At 40.4% G+C, this 18,683-nt stretch overlaps 3 protein-coding genes across 4 annotated transcripts; 1 reads left to right on the forward strand and 2 right to left on the reverse strand.

Moving 5' to 3' along the window:
• Positions 1-390: 390 nt before the first annotated feature.
• On the reverse strand, positions 391-5,890 carry zcchc8 (zinc finger, CCHC domain containing 8). The gene is made up of 14 exons (XM_056418647.1): positions 5,713-5,890; positions 5,513-5,546; positions 5,338-5,412; positions 5,105-5,207; positions 4,945-5,022; positions 4,717-4,820; positions 4,437-4,502; positions 4,257-4,317; positions 4,025-4,164; positions 3,758-3,900; positions 3,508-3,623; positions 3,076-3,162; positions 2,070-2,190; positions 391-1,820 (listed from the first exon to the last, which is right to left on the reverse strand). The coding sequence occupies exons 1-14, from the start codon at positions 5,888-5,890 to the stop codon at positions 940-942; spliced, it is 2,187 nt and encodes a 728-aa protein (XP_056274622.1). The 3' UTR covers positions 391-939.
• Positions 5,891-6,110: 220 nt separating this feature from the next.
• si:ch211-110p13.9 (uncharacterized protein LOC562347 homolog) lies at positions 6,111-11,475 on the forward strand. Its single transcript, XM_056418445.1, has 4 exons — positions 6,111-6,477; positions 8,432-8,561; positions 8,647-8,780; positions 8,873-11,475. Exons 1-4 carry the CDS (start codon positions 6,358-6,360, stop codon positions 9,602-9,604), a joined length of 1,116 nt encoding a protein of 371 aa, XP_056274420.1. The 5' UTR covers positions 6,111-6,357; the 3' UTR covers positions 9,605-11,475.
• rsrc2 (arginine/serine-rich coiled-coil 2) lies at positions 11,447-18,078 on the reverse strand. Of its 2 annotated transcripts, none has more exons than XM_056418444.1 (10): positions 17,984-18,078; positions 16,137-16,254; positions 15,800-15,840; positions 14,312-14,478; positions 13,936-14,061; positions 13,738-13,785; positions 12,848-12,927; positions 12,493-12,752; positions 12,265-12,354; positions 11,447-12,173 (listed from the first exon to the last, which is right to left on the reverse strand). In XM_056418444.1, the coding sequence occupies exons 1-10, from the start codon at positions 17,987-17,989 to the stop codon at positions 11,988-11,990; spliced, it is 1,122 nt and encodes a 373-aa protein (XP_056274419.1). In that variant the 5' UTR covers positions 17,990-18,078; the 3' UTR covers positions 11,447-11,987. The 2 variants fall into 2 exon arrangements, with proteins under 2 accessions (XP_056274419.1, XP_056274418.1); XM_056418443.1 differs by having other exon boundaries at positions 13,669-13,785.
• Between the last annotated feature and the right edge of the window lie 605 nt (positions 18,079-18,683).

Below are 18,683 nucleotides of genomic sequence, written 5' to 3' on the forward strand. Positions count from 1 at the left end.
AGAAGAACGAAATCAGAATCTAAATTACAAGTTAATAGTTAAAGATTTTTGACTTGCATCTGACTTTTCTATTGAAAGAATATAAAAGTTGAGTTCAAACTCGTGAATTTATGTCTGCAATTAATAGCTTCATCACAAAAGGTTCGAGTCACATTCTTTTATAGTCTCTGGTCTCAGTTTCTCTTTGCAAGGGGTGAAATACTTTACTTCTTGACATTGTTAGATGTTTAGTACATCCAGGGGTTTGTGTATGCGTACATATGTGCGTTAGTATTAAGTATGTGGTAAGTCATTTATAAGTCTTAAGTGCAAACACTGGTGTGGTACTGTATGTTCTAATATTTAGCAATTATAATTGAACAGTCATGGAGACACACGATTGACAAGTCACAATGTTGGGAAATTCCTTTAACTTTAAAACAGTATGCAATGTCTTTCTAAAAAAATAAAAAGTTCTCAATTGCATATGTGAAATTATTAGCAATACAATTAGTCTGTATTCTATTTTCTGCTCAAGAAAAAAACACCAGGCAATCATTTTGCCATCAACAATAAATCAAATCCATGGCTGCCAGATGAAATAATTCACTGAAGCAAGGGAAAGCATTTTTACTCATTGTACTGAGTGCGACAAAAATAGAAAACGCTATTTAAACATGACATTAATACAGATCAGTTAATTACTATTTGATAAGATTTACAATAAAATTAACAGCATGAGTAACAACTGCTACAAAAAAGACTAATTGGTCAAAATCTGCAGCGTAACCTTAAATGCCTATCCCTGGTGGTATGTTTACAGATCAAATAGATACAAAGCAGAGACATTCAACTTGGTACAAAATGAAAAACAGTTGAAAGAATGGTAATGAACAATGTTGAAAATAAAAATAGAGGTTTTCACGTATCCTTGTGTCTCAAAGGAAGATGGTACATTTGTTAATTTTTTTTCGCCAAACTTCGAGGGGAACTTTTAAGCAAGTCTTTGATCCTAAGGTATGTCCCTGTGGCTTCAGCAACCTCAGTGAACTCTGGCGTTTCTTCAAATGGAACAATGCCAGCTGCAAACCTGCTCCGATGAGGAACAGCCCTTATCTTCTCGTTGTTCAAGCAATCTCGAGTTGGGATCTGCAAGTTGTCTTCCTCAGATTTGACTGGACCAGGACCCTGAGGGCTGACATCTTGGGCTTTGACTGGACCAGGACTCTGAGGGCTGACATCTTGGGCTTTGACTGGACCAGGACTCTGAGGGCTGACATCTTGGGCTTTGACTGGACCAGGACTCTGAGGGCTGACATCTTGAGCTTTGACTGGTCCAGGACTCTGAGGGCAAATCTCTTGAACCATTGGTTCCCTTTGGTTTTTACTGCTGTGGCAGGTTGCGGTTGGCTTTGTTGTGTCCATCACTTCGTCAACTACCTCCGTTTGGGTGCAGACATTAGCAGGTGTGGGCACACTTGTTGAACTGGGTACAGGTTTTCCCACTGCAGGTGTCTCACAGTCGCTATTAGAGGCGGTGTCAGCATTTTCTAGAGCTGCCCAAATCAGCCTCTGCTGCTCCTCTAGTTCCTCCAATGTCAATTCATCCTCCGTTCCATCCGCAACGTCATCAACGACTACCCATTTATTCCCCCGCAGAGCTGGGGAGCCGTTAGTGGGTGTGGGAGGAGGGGTACCTTTAGGGAGTGGTGGGGGAGTGGGTGTAGCCGGAGGAGTGCCCCGGGGTAAAGGTGGTGGTGAACTGAAGCAAGGGGAGCCAGGGGGTAGCGGAGTTTGGAACTGGAAATCCCTGTGGCCATGATTATACGGTGTTCCTGGGTCTGAGGAGATGCACCCAAAAAGAGAACGTGATTCTTACTATTATTCTGTATTTGAGCAATAAATTAAAACAGAGGAGCTACTTTTTGAAAAACACAACATTGTAAAAAGCAAGTCATAATTGAAGCAACAGAGTGGCTATCAAGATTAGGAACATTACAGATTACCGCTTCAGTCTTTGTGATAAAGTAACTTGTGAAGGACACACAATTATGAGCCTGCTGGAAAACGTAACCGAGTCGAACATTTACCAGATTCAATATCCATGTCAGAGCTCCTTTCGGAGCTCCCATCAGGACTGGACCTCGTCTTCTTCTTTTGCTGGGGAGATGACTCCGATTCAAGCCTTCTCTTGTTGCAGGTGGCATCAGACTGTTGGCAAGGCAGAAAACATGGAATGAAAATATTTAGAGACTTTGCCCAAATGCAAATACAGTTCAAGTAAGTGTATAAACCATTATAGCTATAAATTCCAGAGGCTGGAATGACAGAGGACTGTGCACTGGGTTTAGTGAAATGGCTGTCCAAATGGGATTGTGAAGAATAGGCATCCATTGCATGTGAAATGGACAGTTCTCTGAAGCCAAGTGGAAGGCTGAGGCTGCATTCACACCAGGTGGGGGAGCAAAGTGGTGTGACGTCATAAGATATATTTTCATTATTTGGTCACCTTAGGAAAATGTAATGCATCTACCTATAATCTACTCTCATGTTTAAGAATCAAAAGCAAGTACAAAGATTGAGGATCATAATAATCCTTCAACAATTATTATGAAACAGTATAGTAACTCAATGTTTATATTAAAAATGCGTGTCTCCTTTTAAACTACAGTTGTAACATGGAGAATTCAATTCAATTAAATTTATTTTGTGTAGCCAATTCTCACAAATTTGCCTCAGAGGGCTTTACAATCTGTACATATAGACATCCCTGTCCCAGAACCTCACATCGGATCAGGAAAAACTCCCAAAAAACCCTTCACGGGGAAAAAAATGGAAGAAACCTTTAGGAGAGCAACAGAGGAGGATCCCTCTCCAGGATGGACAGAACAATAGATGTCATGTGTACAGAAGGCCACATACAAATGAGAACAGGTGTGACAAAGTACCCATGGTGTTTGTAAGTGTTTCCATGTAACATCCAGAAAGTTTGGTTCGAGCCGCGTGAGGCTGTCAGATAGAAGCTAAGAAGCAGGTGTGGCCTACATTGTTTGAGAGGAAACCCACAATCACTTCAGGGACTTTAAGATAATTTACCTGTGGGAAGTTTTTGGACAGGTAGGCTGCGTAGTTTTGCTTTAAGTGGTTGGTCTGCATTGGAATCGAACCGTACTGCATGAACTCCTGGAGGTCAGAAAAATAGACAGAACAACTATTGACAAAATGTTGACTCAAATAACAGTGTACGGCAATCAGGCTGTCTTATGATAGACAAAATACTGATACCGTTAAAGTCAATAAATGTACTGTATTTGTATAAATCAATTATCTTAAATGTGTAACAGGAAATGAAATTGCATTTATATTATGATTCAAATGTAAGTATTCAAGTACTAGAGCACAAATGCTGATGAAATCACATCAGAGAATATTGCATTGATTTCCATTTTACCAAATAAAACAAACCTAAATAACTTAACACAAATAACTAGTGATATATTCAAGAAATATATATATTTTAAGACTTACATCTTTTATTTCATGGGATGCAGGTACATTGAAGCCTGGGAAGTCAACCAGCTTGGAAACATCATAAGAGATGTTTTGTGAATTGGAATCTTCTGTTAAATTATCTACAATTGAAACTAGAAAGCAGATGAGAAAAAAAAAGAAGATTTCAGCCCAACCTTTGTAGATGTCAATAACATTAGTTTTCCAGTAGTTTACTCAAGAGAAAATCAGTGCAACCACAAAAGATTAAACTTGATTTAAAACATACCATTTCCATCATACAGTGTGATGCCACAGTTCTCCATCTCTGCGTCTTTGAGCCAACCTGGTGGGTAGCCGAGCTGCCTCATGCGGTAAATTAAAGGAGGGAGGGTGTTGCCATCAAGTCCCAAGGCTGTCAACAGCTCCTCACTTTTCGAAGCATAACACAATGTCAAACAATATATTATTAAGATACATTTGTACTTGGTACAATAGATATTATATGTGAATAAAGTATGTTTGAGTCTGTTTTTTTACAAAATAACAATCCTACCTCATGACTCCGGGCTTGTACTTAGCAAACCGCTCCTCCACCTCATCAGCATGGTACCGCTGGTTACTCTGCATGGGCTGGTTGTTGTTGTTCTGATTAAACTCCTTTCTTCTCTCATTTATAACAGCCATGTCTTTAGGCTAGAAAGGTAAACATGTACAAATGTGGTCAATCAAAACCCTTCTCATATTTAACTTGGGCTCATACCATAGTAATGCTTAAATGGTCTTACCTTGGGACAGTCTCTCAGCTGATGGCCACTCAAACCACAGTTGAAACACATCGATTTGGATCTATAATGAACAGATCCGTGATAGTTTCATTATATAGACATATGCCACACAGCCATAACAAAGCAAGTCATAAACTAAAGATGTAAACTGAGTAAAGCTTCATTAATAGGCTGACATACCTTTTGTCTTTCATCTCTATGTCCTGCCCATCTGTGCCAATGACTTGGTTGAACACCTGGTTATAGCTTTGCAACAATTCAGGAAGTGTATCATCTTTGTGCAAATCAGAGCAACAAACTCCTCCCAATTATATGCTGGATATTTTATAATACATTTCAAATCAGGACATAGATACTTTAAAGGGAACATTATTCCATAGCAAAATAGACATGATACAACAGATGAACTGACATACAAGTCTGTTTTGAACATTTATCAATGTATCCATCTTAAAGATACGCTGAAATGTCCCAACCATCTGTCAGCTGGGGGTTTTCATTCACCAGAGGCTGTCCAAGTTTATCAACACTGAATGTGGTGAAATAGAGGACACTTCCAACGACCTGAAGATATGGAAATAATTCATGAAAGTAACATTGCATGCAGACTATTTGAAAACATTTTATTTTCCATGTGGCAAGAAATTGTGCAATATGCAAGTCACTGAAAATATTAGTAAATACTCACTTTAAATGCTTCATTTGTTGTTCCGACACTACTGGAAGACGAATTCTGCAGATCTCCATCCATCGAAAATGCGGAATTCTGAATACAAGAGAACATTTTCTTTTTAGCGAAGTAAAAACTATTAATATTAATCACAATAAAATACATAATGGATAGACACCTGAGGTTTCATTTGAAAGATGGTGTTTTTCTTTTCATTGCTCAGTTTCTGGTGCTTCAAAATCACACTGCAGATGCAATCTTCAATTTCTTGACGACACAGCCTAAAAGAGACATCCATTGTAGTTTTTGTTGCAGGTAAAAATATTTTCAACATTACAACTTGACAGTCAACTTAGAAGACAGACATGCCAAATAATACAAGTGAGCAAATCAATCCATTTGACTCCTTACTTTGAAATAATGTTGTTGGTATAAAATACTTGAAGAGCTGGCCCGTCGATGTTGACATCTTCAACTGTGATGTTGCTGTAAAGTCAGAGGAAAGATCGGCGGTGGTTAACGTAACTTGATCAGTTTCGATTAACTTGTTTGCGCATTACTTTGTGTCGGCTAACAATAACGCTACCTCGGTCGGATGTTCAGTCGTCTTCTCAACTCTTTATGTAACCTGCGAGTTAAGGTAATATACAGAATGCATACACAACAATCAGCATACATATGAGGGTTTAGCGTTTACTGTTTTGGTCGCAGGTGCTAGTCGACGTTAGCTCGTGCTAACGCGACATCAACAGTGCTAGCACACAGTTAGCGCAACTGAGAAAAGGATATTCTCCTCAGTGAGCCTCTGAATAGAGTCGTCGCACTCCTCCAGTCGGCTCGGGAGCTGGCTCGTCTCTTCCTCGTCTTCCGCATCACTTGTGAAGCGAATATGCTTCGGGACAGACAGTGCGCAGTCATCTAGCTGCTCAAAGAGCTCACTATCCCCAAAATCAACTTCAGCCATTTTTACCCAGCTTTCTGGTACAGGAAAGGAGTTCAGAGGTGAAAGCATCTGTTCTTCCTATTCATTGGTTCGCATTATGTCACGTGTTAGGTACACGTATATTATTGGCCAATATTTTGCCCACAACGTTGGATTACAGGTTGGAATCTCATCGTACAGAAACAAATAACAAGGGCTAGGACACTAGCGTTACATATTTTCTAAATAGTTGAAGCTAAATCTTTAAATTGCAAATAAGCCACGACCACACGGCCATGAGGAAGCACGTTTTTTCATAGCCGTTTGCTTTGTCTGTAAAACAACGTTGAGGGGTGAAAACTCCACACACACTCACGGCGTAGTCAGACAGTTTTTGTGCAGCCGTTTCACTTCTTTACTTTCGTTTCAAGTATTATTGTAAAATATTCTGATAACCACTAAACAATTTCCAATTGTGACCGAGTGAGAACTTTAATTTGCATCCAGCGATGTCAAGTTGTTCAACTATCCACTTAACGTTACCGCAGTGGGACGGGGGTTCACGGAGAATTCGCTATATTTATTTGGTGAATCTGACATCGTTCAGTCTGACTGAGTGCTCCAACAAGGTGAGTGCAGGCTCAAAGATATATTTAAACGAAAATGAAGATTTGTTTTCGTAATTATATTTCCCATAGACCTTAGTTTCAGATGACGATTTATACAGCACCCTAATGGTGATGTACAAAGGCAACACAGTAGTCCATGTAGCAATAGGAATAGTGGAGGTTGATTTGTGACTTTTCCCGGTTATATATTAAGTATCTATGGCTGTCACTCGTTCTATTTGAGTCTTGCGCCCTCTGGCGTTTCGGATAATAATGCAGCGCAAGGAGTATAAACGCCTCGGTTAATGCTCATCGCTCGTGCGCGGTCTACGGAGGCTCGATCCATCATTACCTTCGCATTGAAAATGCGGAAGGTTATGTTTTGATCGCCGTGTATTTATTTATTTATTTGTATGCGTGTTATTCGCATAACAACAAAAGTTTTAAACCGAATCGCATGAAATTTGGTGGGATGATTGGTTATTAACCGGGGACCATTTGATTATATTTTTGGATCGATCGGGTCAAAGGTCAAGGTCAAGGTCATGGAAAGGTCAAACTCTTCTTTTTACCATAGCACGGACAATTTTTATCCAATTGGCATGCAACCAGGCACGTGCACAGATAGACCCCTAGTGGTGCTCAAGCACCAGCCCTTTTGCCCTGGATGAGAAAAGTGCCCTTTTTGCTGGAGCCCACTTTTTTCATTCATCAGTATTTAAGAATAAAAGTTACTCTCTCTGTCATCAAGTCCCCCCAAATGTGTTTTAATATCCGACGGGGCATTTATTTGAGTTCTTGTGAGAATTTCGCCCCGACATGCTCCGCGACGCTCACGAGCCCCCCCCCCTCCTCCTCCTCCTCCACTTCCTCCTCCGCGCAGTGCTCCTCGCGCCACCAAACGGGTGCACCTCCTTCTCCTCTGACGCGCAGCACCAGACAAACAGGTCATGACGGTGTTTGTCCCCTGACGTTGTTTTGTGATAAATCAACCACAACATTATCGCTGCTGAAAACATGACGTCACAAGTACTGGTCCGACGTTTCCTAAACAAACAAAAACTCACGAAATCCGTGATTTCAAAGTCTTGTCCAGCTGTTTACTGACGTTAGTTATGTTGAGAGAATAGAAAGAGGGAGAGAGAGAAGAGAGAGAGAGAGAGAGAGAGAGAGAGAGAGAGAGAGAAGAGAGAGAGATCATTCTTATTCCGTTCTATTTAACAGGGGCTAGTCTCGGATTTGCGTTGTCAGACTGTTGATGTCTATCAATATCGCTCATTTTGAAAATGACGTAAGAGGGCAATACTGATCCGTATCAGACCAGTGAGGAGGGCAATACGTGGCTGGCATGACGCCCATTAGCCAATCAGAACGCCTGTACTGTTGTTGCTCTATAATATTCATCTTTATTCATAAAGAAAATGTAAGCTAGCGGTCTGATGCTGCCAGAGGAAACGCAGGTCGAGGATGTATTGCATCATCAGTGTAATGATGCTTATGCTTCAACTCTTTCAGAATTTTTTTTTGGCATTGGGTGCCCTTTTTTTGGGTTTGAGCACCTGCCCCCCAAAATGTCTGTGCACGTGCCTGCATGCAACTAATGCCAAAATGTTCATAACTCAATGCCCAATCTTATGATCTGCGAAGGTATGCGCTCTACCGAGTGCCCATTATAGTTACCTTGTGTATTGTGCATTTTGTCTCTTTATGGCAAAATACCCACCCAAAATGGGTCTGGAGAGGTGGAGTCTGTAACTATGCCTGTATAAATGCTTTATTTACACATTTTAGAGCATTTCTACATATACAAATGTGTGTACGTGTGTATATACGCGTGTATTTATAAACACATACATATGTGTGCGTATATATATATATATATATATATATGAAAATATACATGATATCAATATTAAATTTTTTGAATATTAATACCAGTATGTCACGGCACGTATGATCTCTGTATTTTTTTCAGAGTCCAGTGGTTCCTCTTTATCTAGGAGCTGATGTCTTCTCCAACACGGACATCCGCACAGAGAACCATCCCCGATACCACGCCAAGTTTGCGAAGAAAGGATTTGCAACAAAAATTCAATTTTCCTCAGGTAAAATATGGAAGAGAAAATTGAACCACAACAATGATTTTGCTTCCACCATGCACACGCACACTAAGACAGTTTCCTGTTGCAGCATTCAGGTTCCATGGGTTGAAGGTCCATACGGCAAACAACAGCCTCTGGTTCTACAGCGTTCAAGGACTGTTTCGAGTAGTCTTTGAGCTGTACAGTAAGCAAGAGCAGCTGGCCGTGTTAGAGAACTTCCAGGTGCAGTAGTTAACATTATGCACGTCTTTACGTTAAACATTTGTTTTGTTTTATACGTACCCCATGATATCTTTTTTGTCTTTCCTTTGTAGGATGTTTGGAAATCGCAGATAAATGAAAGCCCCCTGAAAATGAGTTACAGCCTCAATGTGCAGCTGGAAATGCCACAACCGCAGCATTGCCCTGTGGGCAGGGAATCAGTGGATGTGCATTGCGGTGACACAGGCGATACATCGGCACATCACGATTACTGTTCTTTTCCCAAGCAGAGCTTGCAGGCTGAGCAAAGCCAACGAGTTCTCTCCACAGTGAGACATAAATTGAAAAGCTTGGATGACAAACTCTCCACTGACACTCAAAGCAACACAGAACAGCTGGAGACTATCTTGATGCTTTTGGAGAACATTGATCGGCACATTCATGGGACCCTAGAAGAAAAGGATGCAACAGAAACTGTGTTAGCCCTGCTAAAGGCCAAAGATTGGGGCTGTGCATATTCAAGCTCCCTGCTTTGTGGTGTAGGACGATGGCTCGGGCAACAGTTCCATGCCGCCAACAGCAGCATCAGCCAGAAAGTGGAGGGCTTTAAAGTGCAGCACATCGAACACATTAGTGACTTGCCACCTGCAGAGGAGCTCACCACAGAGCTATTCCCAGAAGCCATGCGAACACTGCTGCTTCATTGGATGGGCTTAAGTGATGAGTCCAGCATGGAGAAGAGACACAGCGAGTACCCCATCCTGCTCCTTATCCTCGAGTTTGCCAACCACAACCTCATCACGGGTGTGGCGCATGTGCTGTACTCCAGCCTTATTTGTAGATAGGAGTGGATTTTCGATTTTGATTTCAAGCTCATTTCGACTTTGTTTCATTCAATGAGGTACTTTTGTTTCCTGCTTAATGCATACCTGCAAACTTGTCACCTTTCGGTGAAATTCACCGTTTTGAAATCAAAATAGGTCACCCACGTGAATCGTGTAGATCTGAAGAGTTTTTGTTTTGGGGTAGGGGGGGAGGGGGTCAACTGGCCGGCCGGCGTTTATGAGATTGAAGTGAGACACGGAGAAAATGTGATGTGGTGCTTTTCGCAATAAAACATCTTTGATGGGACGTGTCGCGTCTCGGCCAATCAGCGTTCAGATGTCGACAGCGTTTAGGGGGTTCAGGTTAGCTTGAATGTCACCCCGCTACATCTACTGCTGTCACGCTGCACGGTGTATCGATACTGACAAAGTACCCGTACGTTAAACACGATGTGATTTAGCATATTTTTTGTATCAATACTTCATTAAAAGAGCGCACACGCTGCTCCGTGTCAAGCTGTCTGCACGCAATGCGCTGCGCAGCGCTCACAGCGAGTGGCGTCAAGTGGCGGAGCTTTTGAGACTTAAAGTCTTCAGCTTTAAAAAAAGAAGAAAAAGATAATTCCAGAAGTGAAATGTTTCAGTTCTTTGTCTCCAAGGCAGACAGTCTGTAAAGTTATGTAACTCTACAGCTGCTCATCCTGATGAACTCTGTATAATCTGGACAGATACAGACTAAAGGCCTCATAGTGTATAATCAATGCTATGATGGAACCATGTAGTTTCATTAATATCTGGCTGTATTAATACTTATAATACTGCCATTTGTTAAGTGTTGAAAAGGTTGGTAAAAAGTGAACCATACAGATGTTTTATTTATTACTAGCGCTTGATTCCTCCATGGTGAGGGCAGCGCGGCCAGCTCATGTTTGCGCGCTGCGGCACATTAAAACATTAAATAGCCGAGTTTTTTTCAGCGTGAGAAATACGATGTGTGGCGGGAGTGCGTGACTTAAGACCGAAATGCATGACACTTGATAGCCCTGACAACATGTACATGCATATAAAGTTTAAACAGGTTTCCTGGTGGAAGTCACTTCTTGTCCTTCGATCTCCGTGACCTTGTCCGTCACCATGGAAACATTGTCACATGACATGTCAGGACTCTGGTTCTGTGCTGTGACGTCGCTACTCGCTAGTGACGTCACGGAGCACCGAACCAGAGTCTGTATATAGAAGTGATTTCCAGCAGGAATTCAGTGTGTGAATCTCACAGAAACCCCTCCACCCCTTCTCCATTCAGCTACTTCCCGGGGTGGGGGCCTCTGATGGGAAATCACAGACAGGGTGGGTGGGAAGGTTTATTATATATTATTGGTTATTGGAGAAAAGAGGAAAAGGAATTAATTTCTAAAATAATGTAGAAATTAAAAAATGTGTTCAAGTGCACACAATTCAGGAAGTTACTTGAGTTGTAAAATAGTGTAACGTGGGACTTGTTAACCTGTGTGATTGTCGCTCAAGTGGACCGTAGAGATTTCTCTGAATGGGCCTCGCTCCTATGCTAAATAAATATTTCAATGTGTGGCGGCCATATATATATATCTATTATATTCTTATTAGAAGGGTTTGTGGGCACTGACTTAGTCAGAGCACCCCCACCCCCCATGAGTTTGCAGGTATGTTAATGCAAAGTTCCTAAAATGTGACATTTAATTATTTATTATAGCCATAGTTATTACTTTATGTATGGAACTTAGAAAGCTAAAATGTTGTATCGTTAACACCTAGCCCTCAAAGCATTGAGTTAATTTTAATGGAAATGTAATAAACACAAATGGGTGATGTATGAACAATCTTAAACAACATAAAACTTATTTATTTTAAGAACATTTGAAGTATGTGATTTCTCCTGTAGAGCACATCTTTATCCATGGCCATCCAGAAGACAAAATGTATTGCAACCCACAGTTTTGTTTTTTTCACGTTGGGAGAAATGAATCTGAGGGATTCAGATAATGCAAAACTTACTTCATATGCCTTTCGCTAAATGGATGTAAACAGTGTTCACATGAACCACATTATATTCAGTTTGTTCAAACAATCACATATCAATATATATATATATTCATGTTTAAAAAAAAGAAAGAAAGCGCTACCACATCATTCAAACAAATATCTAATTTTACCAGTATCAACCAGTCAAACTGATGCGTCCTTTTGCAAAAATTACAGTAGATTCATAAACACTGAGATAAACTCAGCATCTGGCTATTTACATTATAATGTTCCAATAGGCAAGATGTTCGTCTATAAATAACTTACAGATTCAGAGAAACATCCGTGCAAGCTTGAGCGCTAGCGATGAAATGGTGGTCCTATATGATCAGATGAGTGGACAAGACTAGAAGAAATCCATCCCACGTGAGAACGAGGTGGTGAAACCGAGGCCCATTCCTCTCTGGGTGTGTGTCTGAGAGCGAGCCAGCTCGTACTGAACGTCAAGGTTACGAAACATCTCCTCCTGCTTTTGAAGAGTCTTCAAGCTCTCCTCATTAAGTGGTTTGGAAACTTCAGTTTCATCCTCTCCCTGTATAGAGAACACATTCCATCAATTCCAAATTCAGTTTTACAGCCGTATCAAATACTCATTCGTTAAATAAAATGACATTTGTACTTGCCTTAATGCCCATTAGTTTGCGGAATTTAACATTTTGGTTCTTGTTTCCAAAGTTCAGCTTCTCCCACAACTCAGCAGTCTGTGACTTGTCCTTGAAAACAGAAACGATAGGAATCATGTAATAAAATATAGACAAATAAAAATATCTATTAAATAAATTGAGAAGGAATCACTGGGCATGCATGAAACTGCTAGATAAATCAGAAAGAAGCGCTAGATTCAATTTTACCCCCTCCTTCTTTCCCTGCCAAAGCATTTTCCTCTTTTTCTCCTGCTCTGCGAACTTCATGGGGTTCACAGCAGACGGGTTGTAGTAGCTGGGTACAGCGATGCCCGTCTCCGCCAGTGTTCTTGCTTGAAGGGCTGCCATCTGTGCTGCCATGGCTATCTGAGGCGTGACCTGGGTCCCACAGGCCAGGAGGGCTGCCACATTTAGGGCAGAGTGTGAGGTGGCCGTTGCAGCTGCGACCGCCGCAATCGGGGCAGTCACTGGAAACAAAATACACAGACCAGTATTGTAAGTAACGCAATTTTCCAATGATCAAAGTTTAAAAGAAAAAAAAGGCACGATTAGCCTCTCGCACCTGCAACTATCTCCTGTTGCTGCTGGTTTTCCAACAGTTCCTTCTCCTTCTGCTCTTGTAGTTTCTTGGCTCTCTCCAGCCTGGAAGAAGATGGGAGGATAGAGCATGTTACTCATTTGGTGTAAAAGCTTATCGTTCCCACTACTGTTTACCAAAAAGTGATATTACATGTGAGCAACAAAAAATAACCATAGCTTCACTTGTACACGCCAGCAGCCAAGTCAAATTGTGTGTGTGTCTAACACATGTAGCAAATAAATGTTTCTGATTCTGATGTTGGAGACATCAGCCAGACTTCATTTGTATTTGAGCATTCTTGCGTTCATGTAACGGAACAGTAGATTTGAAAGGAAATTAAAATAGAGAAAGGAGGGGTAACATGCGACAAAGGTCCCCGGCCAGACATGGTCCTTTCCGTAGAGCAGCAGGTCCTTTCCGACCAGCAGTACACCCCACTTATTGCCATTTTATGAACAACAATGCTCTCTGGCAAGTGCAACTTCGAGATGGATTACAGCCAAACTCAGTAGTCTAGACCTTTCATCTGCGTAACTTCAGGATTGAATGGCTGATGATTGTCAGCCGTACATTTATTTATCCGTTTGGTTCCATTAATGCTATAATATCTGCCTTCTAGTGATGTCATATACTTAAACTGCCAGGCATTAGCAGAGGAGTAAAAAATGCTCAATGTCTTTACGATACATTTTTGTAGCTGCTATTACACAGATGCAATAAGCACCGCTACCATTTCTTGGATTTGGCCTTAACAGAACGACCAACCATCTATATTGTAAACGCCCCATAAACTGTTGCCTTGCCTTCTGGCCAGGGCCTCTTGTGCATCCATAGCTGCGTTTCGGCCCCGGAAGGCAGGTGGATTAACAGACCTGCTTCGACTCTTTCTGCGCACTTTCTCACTCCTTTTCTTTCGCTCCCTGATGGAACAACCCAAAAAAAATTACAGAAATTAAAATCAATTAACATACTATTAATAACAAGTAGAATGGTGTACATGCAGGATAAGAGTTCAAAAATACTTAATTCAAACAAGATATGGTGATAATTCAGGTTCGATGAACGCTCACCTGCTCTTACTGCGACTTCTGCTATGATGCCTGTGTTTGGTCCTTGAACCCGAGCGAGACCTAGCTTTCTTCTTCCTGTCCCGGCTGCGTGATCGCCGCTTGTCCTTACTTTTGCTGTGAGGCCGTCTGAAAGCAATAGGATCCATCAACACAAATAAATGACTTCCGTGACTCATAGCGCTACCATACATGGATCCTTGTCAAGAACAGATGATCTACTGTTCATCAAAAATATTGTGTGGTATTAAATGAGGCCAGAACTTCTACAAAAGAAATGAGTTATCCCAAAAAAGTTAGACAGAATTTCCTTCCGAGTTATAAAACGAGTTCAACCTGCTGAACATATCTCTTGATGGAGTTTATTGACCAGACTGACCTCTCGCGTGAGTGTGACCTGGACAAGCTCCGGCCCTTTGAGGGTCTCCTGTCTTTGCGCCTGGATCGCTCCTCTCCATTCTCTGCTGAAAGTCTCTCTGGCTCCTCCCGCCTCTCGTCTGTTTTTCGGTGTGATTTTGATGGCTTCTCGGAGTCCTTCTTTCGTGCCTGTTTTAAGAAGAAGTTGTCTCTTTCAGGAAAATAGTGCAACAAAAAGAGTTAGTACCATGGCTTATGGCAGACGGTAACATAGTTTTAAAAAACCGTGTCTTTTAAAAAAAATCCACTTTTAAAACATACAGAATGTCATTCTGTGGGCATGATTCTGTGTTGGCATTTCTATGATATAGACTTATTTGAATACACTAATTTCAATGAAATTCCATCACATACTGAACTCTGTTCAGGCTCCACCGTGGTCCATAAAATAACATTTTAAAAAGTCTCCACCTCATATCGTCTTTAAATGTAACAGTGGAAGTACATCAGCATACTTTATGTTGACGTACCAGCATGATTCTTGCACTATTTGAGTCACTTTGGATGTAAATAATCAAACTTGAATGTTTGGAACATCTTCCATCTTGTAATGGTGTGCATGCAAACCATACAATCTGATTCTCTGAATGGTGAAAATAGAGATGGGCATCCAACTTACTGTTTACAGCTTCTTTACTTACGCCATCCAACACACAATAATAATAAATTTAAAAAAACACTTCCTAAATTAAAATGATTCATCCCTACAATGCCCTATTTCGCTAAATGTATTGTCCTATGTTATGTAATTCCCTTCATAACTGAAACACACCAACTTTATCTCACGTGAACTTAGTTTGGAGTGGGTCTTCATTATTAGAATGTGGCATATCACTAAAGGAGGTAGTAGTTGTTACTCTTTCTTTATCCAGACAAATTACTCTGACTTTACACAGAAATGCCATTTGGATAAATAAGATTATTTTTAAAGTATGCCCATCCCTAGTTGAAAGAAATGCAAGAGTTCATTATTTTTTCTCTTCAAATAGTGCGAGACAAATAGGAGTTTGAACGGCAGATAGTTACCTGTCCCAGTGGTAGACATATTATTTTGCTATGTCAGCAGGGTCTTCTGTTCAGGCTCTTCGTGCATTAGCACGCTGAGTATGATTTATTATAGAAATGTTATCATGTGATCCTACACACAGTATTTAACAAAAAAAAACCTACTCTTCACCATTTAATATGGTAACAAACAATGAGAGATATCCAAGGATAAAGTGTCCTTTGAGATATGTCAACATGGGGAAGGTAAAAAAAGAAGACCCTTTCCCTTTTCCAGTGAGCTCATCTCAATCTATTTCTTCTTCTTAATTTCGGTTACTGTAACAAAATAAACCTTATAAAACATACTCACCTCAACCTAAAATTAACGAGGAATACAACTGTATCGACCAAAAAAACCCACATCAAATCTATTTCTAACCAAAGAAATGAACTGATCAATTACCTCTTTACTCCTGCTGCGACTCCGTCGGCATTTTCTGTCACCTGGAAACAGCAGAAAGCAGAAGGCAGGCTTGGAAAACAAAACTAAATTGAGAAGAGCACATTTGGACAAATGCACAGTAAAGCTACCGTTTATAGTACTTTATGCAGTTAGTGAACAAGATTATGCAGTATTGAGGAATCGACTCTTTCCTTATATGTTGCTAAATCAGTTGTCAGCTGTTTGTCCGACCTTCTACGGATGGATCTCATGAGTATACTGAGAACAAATGTAATCGCATGGCCCCAATTATTCTGGCATTTTCAGCACCGTCTGGGTACTGTTACTGTATACTAACGTTTTCGGTCTCTGGAGCGTGACCGTGAACGGTGGTGTTTGGAGCTCCTGGGAGATTTTTTTTTGTGACGAACTGGGGAGCCTGTTCTGGTCATGTCGACCGAGTCGTTGTCGCTTCCCTGGAAGAAAAGGAGACACGTTAAAAACATTTAGCGACAATTCTTGTGGTTTTGTATAGAGACAGCGCAACGCGTCATATTGTAAAAACAATTGTCACCAACGATATTTGATTTTAGCATGGCAAAGGATTATTTTTAGATTACATGATGATTGATAGCCTAAAACTGATATCTTATTGCATGTTTGAATCCTCTTTTGTTTTTCAGTTTGACAGCTTAACAAAACTAAGTTAAATTAATCTTTTCCCCTTTAGTGTGAGCGGGACTTAAATACACTGTCTGTATCTTAAAGTATTGATGTCCTTGTTGTATACCAGTGATGTCACGGCACTGGAATTTCTGACTTGATACAAAACCAAAATAATGATATCCTGTACCATAGGGAAAAAGATTGAGGGCAGAAGATTTTTTATTAAAATTATATATATATAAAAAGCTGTATTTGTTTCCACTCGTCCTCTCTTGAGAGAGCAGAAAGTGCAACTAGTACCAATATATATTTATGTATCAATGCTGTGGAAAATAGAAAACCATTACAAATATTCAGTATCTGTATATATCAATGCTTTGATATTTTTTAACAGTGCTATTTGCCTACAGTCCCAAAGGCAGTTGACATGAGGCCATAAAGGAAACCTTGAAACATAACTGTTCATTTTAACGAGAGGGTATAAGATAACTGTAAACTAAAACAAATATAGTTGCACAGGGTCATATAGGACATGCGTTTTAATGTCACTGTACAAATGACTTTATGGCAGTAATCCTTGTATAATTTAGCTCATGCTTACCATTATTGTGATCGGTAACATGCCAAATACACACTAAATTCTGGTAAAAAGAAATATAGAATTAATTTTAAAACTTACTTTTGCTTATTATTTAAGAGCGTTTAAGCACAGGGGATTTAAATAAAATGCTCATTTACGTTAACGGTTTTAGTAGAAATGGTTTCACGTGCTTTATCCCATCCCTGGTCGAACCCCTTTGTTCATGCTTTCTCTCGCGTGAGCACCAGTCGAGTTATTCCCTTCGTAGTAAAGATTGTTTTTGTTTTCTTTGCACAGCTTTATGCTGGTCAGCACTTTAAGTCTCTGTACATCCGTGGTAAAGTTACAGGTCAAATATTTGAACAATTGCACTTGTTCAACTTAAATAAAAAGGATGCCCACTGCCCAGTCAGATGGTACGGAATAATATAACTAGCTAACTGTTAGTGTCGTAAGGTTAACGTGAAGTGGCACAGGGGTTAACGTCTCCATACATATAAGGCGAGATTAAACCAGCGCTTTCAGGCGTGCTATCAACAGCACTGTACGTTAGTCAACCTCAGATCGCTAAATAAACCGATATAAACGCGATACCCGATGTTAAAAAGCTGCTAGCGAACGGGTTTGACGATTAAAGTAGACACTTATTTTCACAAAATACGACATCCGCTTGATTTTCTTTTGTGTCATGACATTGCTTTTTCGAGTAATTGAAACAAAAATAAGCCAGTTAGCTAGCATGCTACCCACACGAGCTAAATCCCACTACGTTCATCCCTAAACCAGAGAGCATTTCAGCGTTAGCTAGCGTTAACTCAGGTTAGCGTTAGGTCTCTAAGCTAACGACGCTAACCGCCATCTTAAAGAAAAAGTTGTTCTGAATATAATCGTAAATCTAATGTTGCTTGTATCTCCGTGCATTATGTAGGTCTTGATTACTGTTATATAATGGTACTTACCGACATAATCCTGAAGCCTACTGTGAGTTAGCGTTATATCTAGCCGTTTGGTTGACCGTGTATATGAACACCGTGAGGGACGGAGCTGCTACACTGCCGACGTCTTGCTCAGCTAATTTGATCCGGGTTGCCAGATAGTACCTCTTCTACCCCATACAATAATGTAACCCAGGTCCTGCGAACCAAACAACAGCAGAAATTATCTAATATAAATGAATAAATAAATAAATATATATAAATAAATACTTATATTATATAATTCAATTTTAACGAAGTAAATTCAATGTTATCCCATCAAATAACATAGATCCAATGATGACCATTGAGAGTGCAACGTTTGAAGGTTGATAACTGCAATAAGGAGTAGAGATGGTATTTGTATTCTTCTTTTAAAACCTGAAAATACATTTAAATCAATGAGGAATGATCTCATCTTTAAATCACTGTCGTAAATTTAGTCGAAAGGATCTCTTGTCAGATCACTTCGCTTAATAGAGTGAAACATATCCAACCTGGCAACGCCACGATGCTCTCCGGATGTTCCTAAAATGCCCCGCCCCTCTATTGAAACCCTCTGATATTTCCCCCTGAGTGCAGCCTGTCAGGCAGCACTTTCTCTCAGACTCTGTACAGCCCAAACAAGATTCGTCAATCACATGCTTACGTTTGGATTACAAATGGATAATATTGAAGTACTTAC

Source organism: Pseudoliparis swirei, chromosome 7, assembly GCF_029220125.1.
Source record: "Pseudoliparis swirei isolate HS2019 ecotype Mariana Trench chromosome 7, NWPU_hadal_v1, whole genome shotgun sequence".
NCBI lineage: Eukaryota > Metazoa > Chordata > Actinopteri > Perciformes > Liparidae > Pseudoliparis > Pseudoliparis swirei.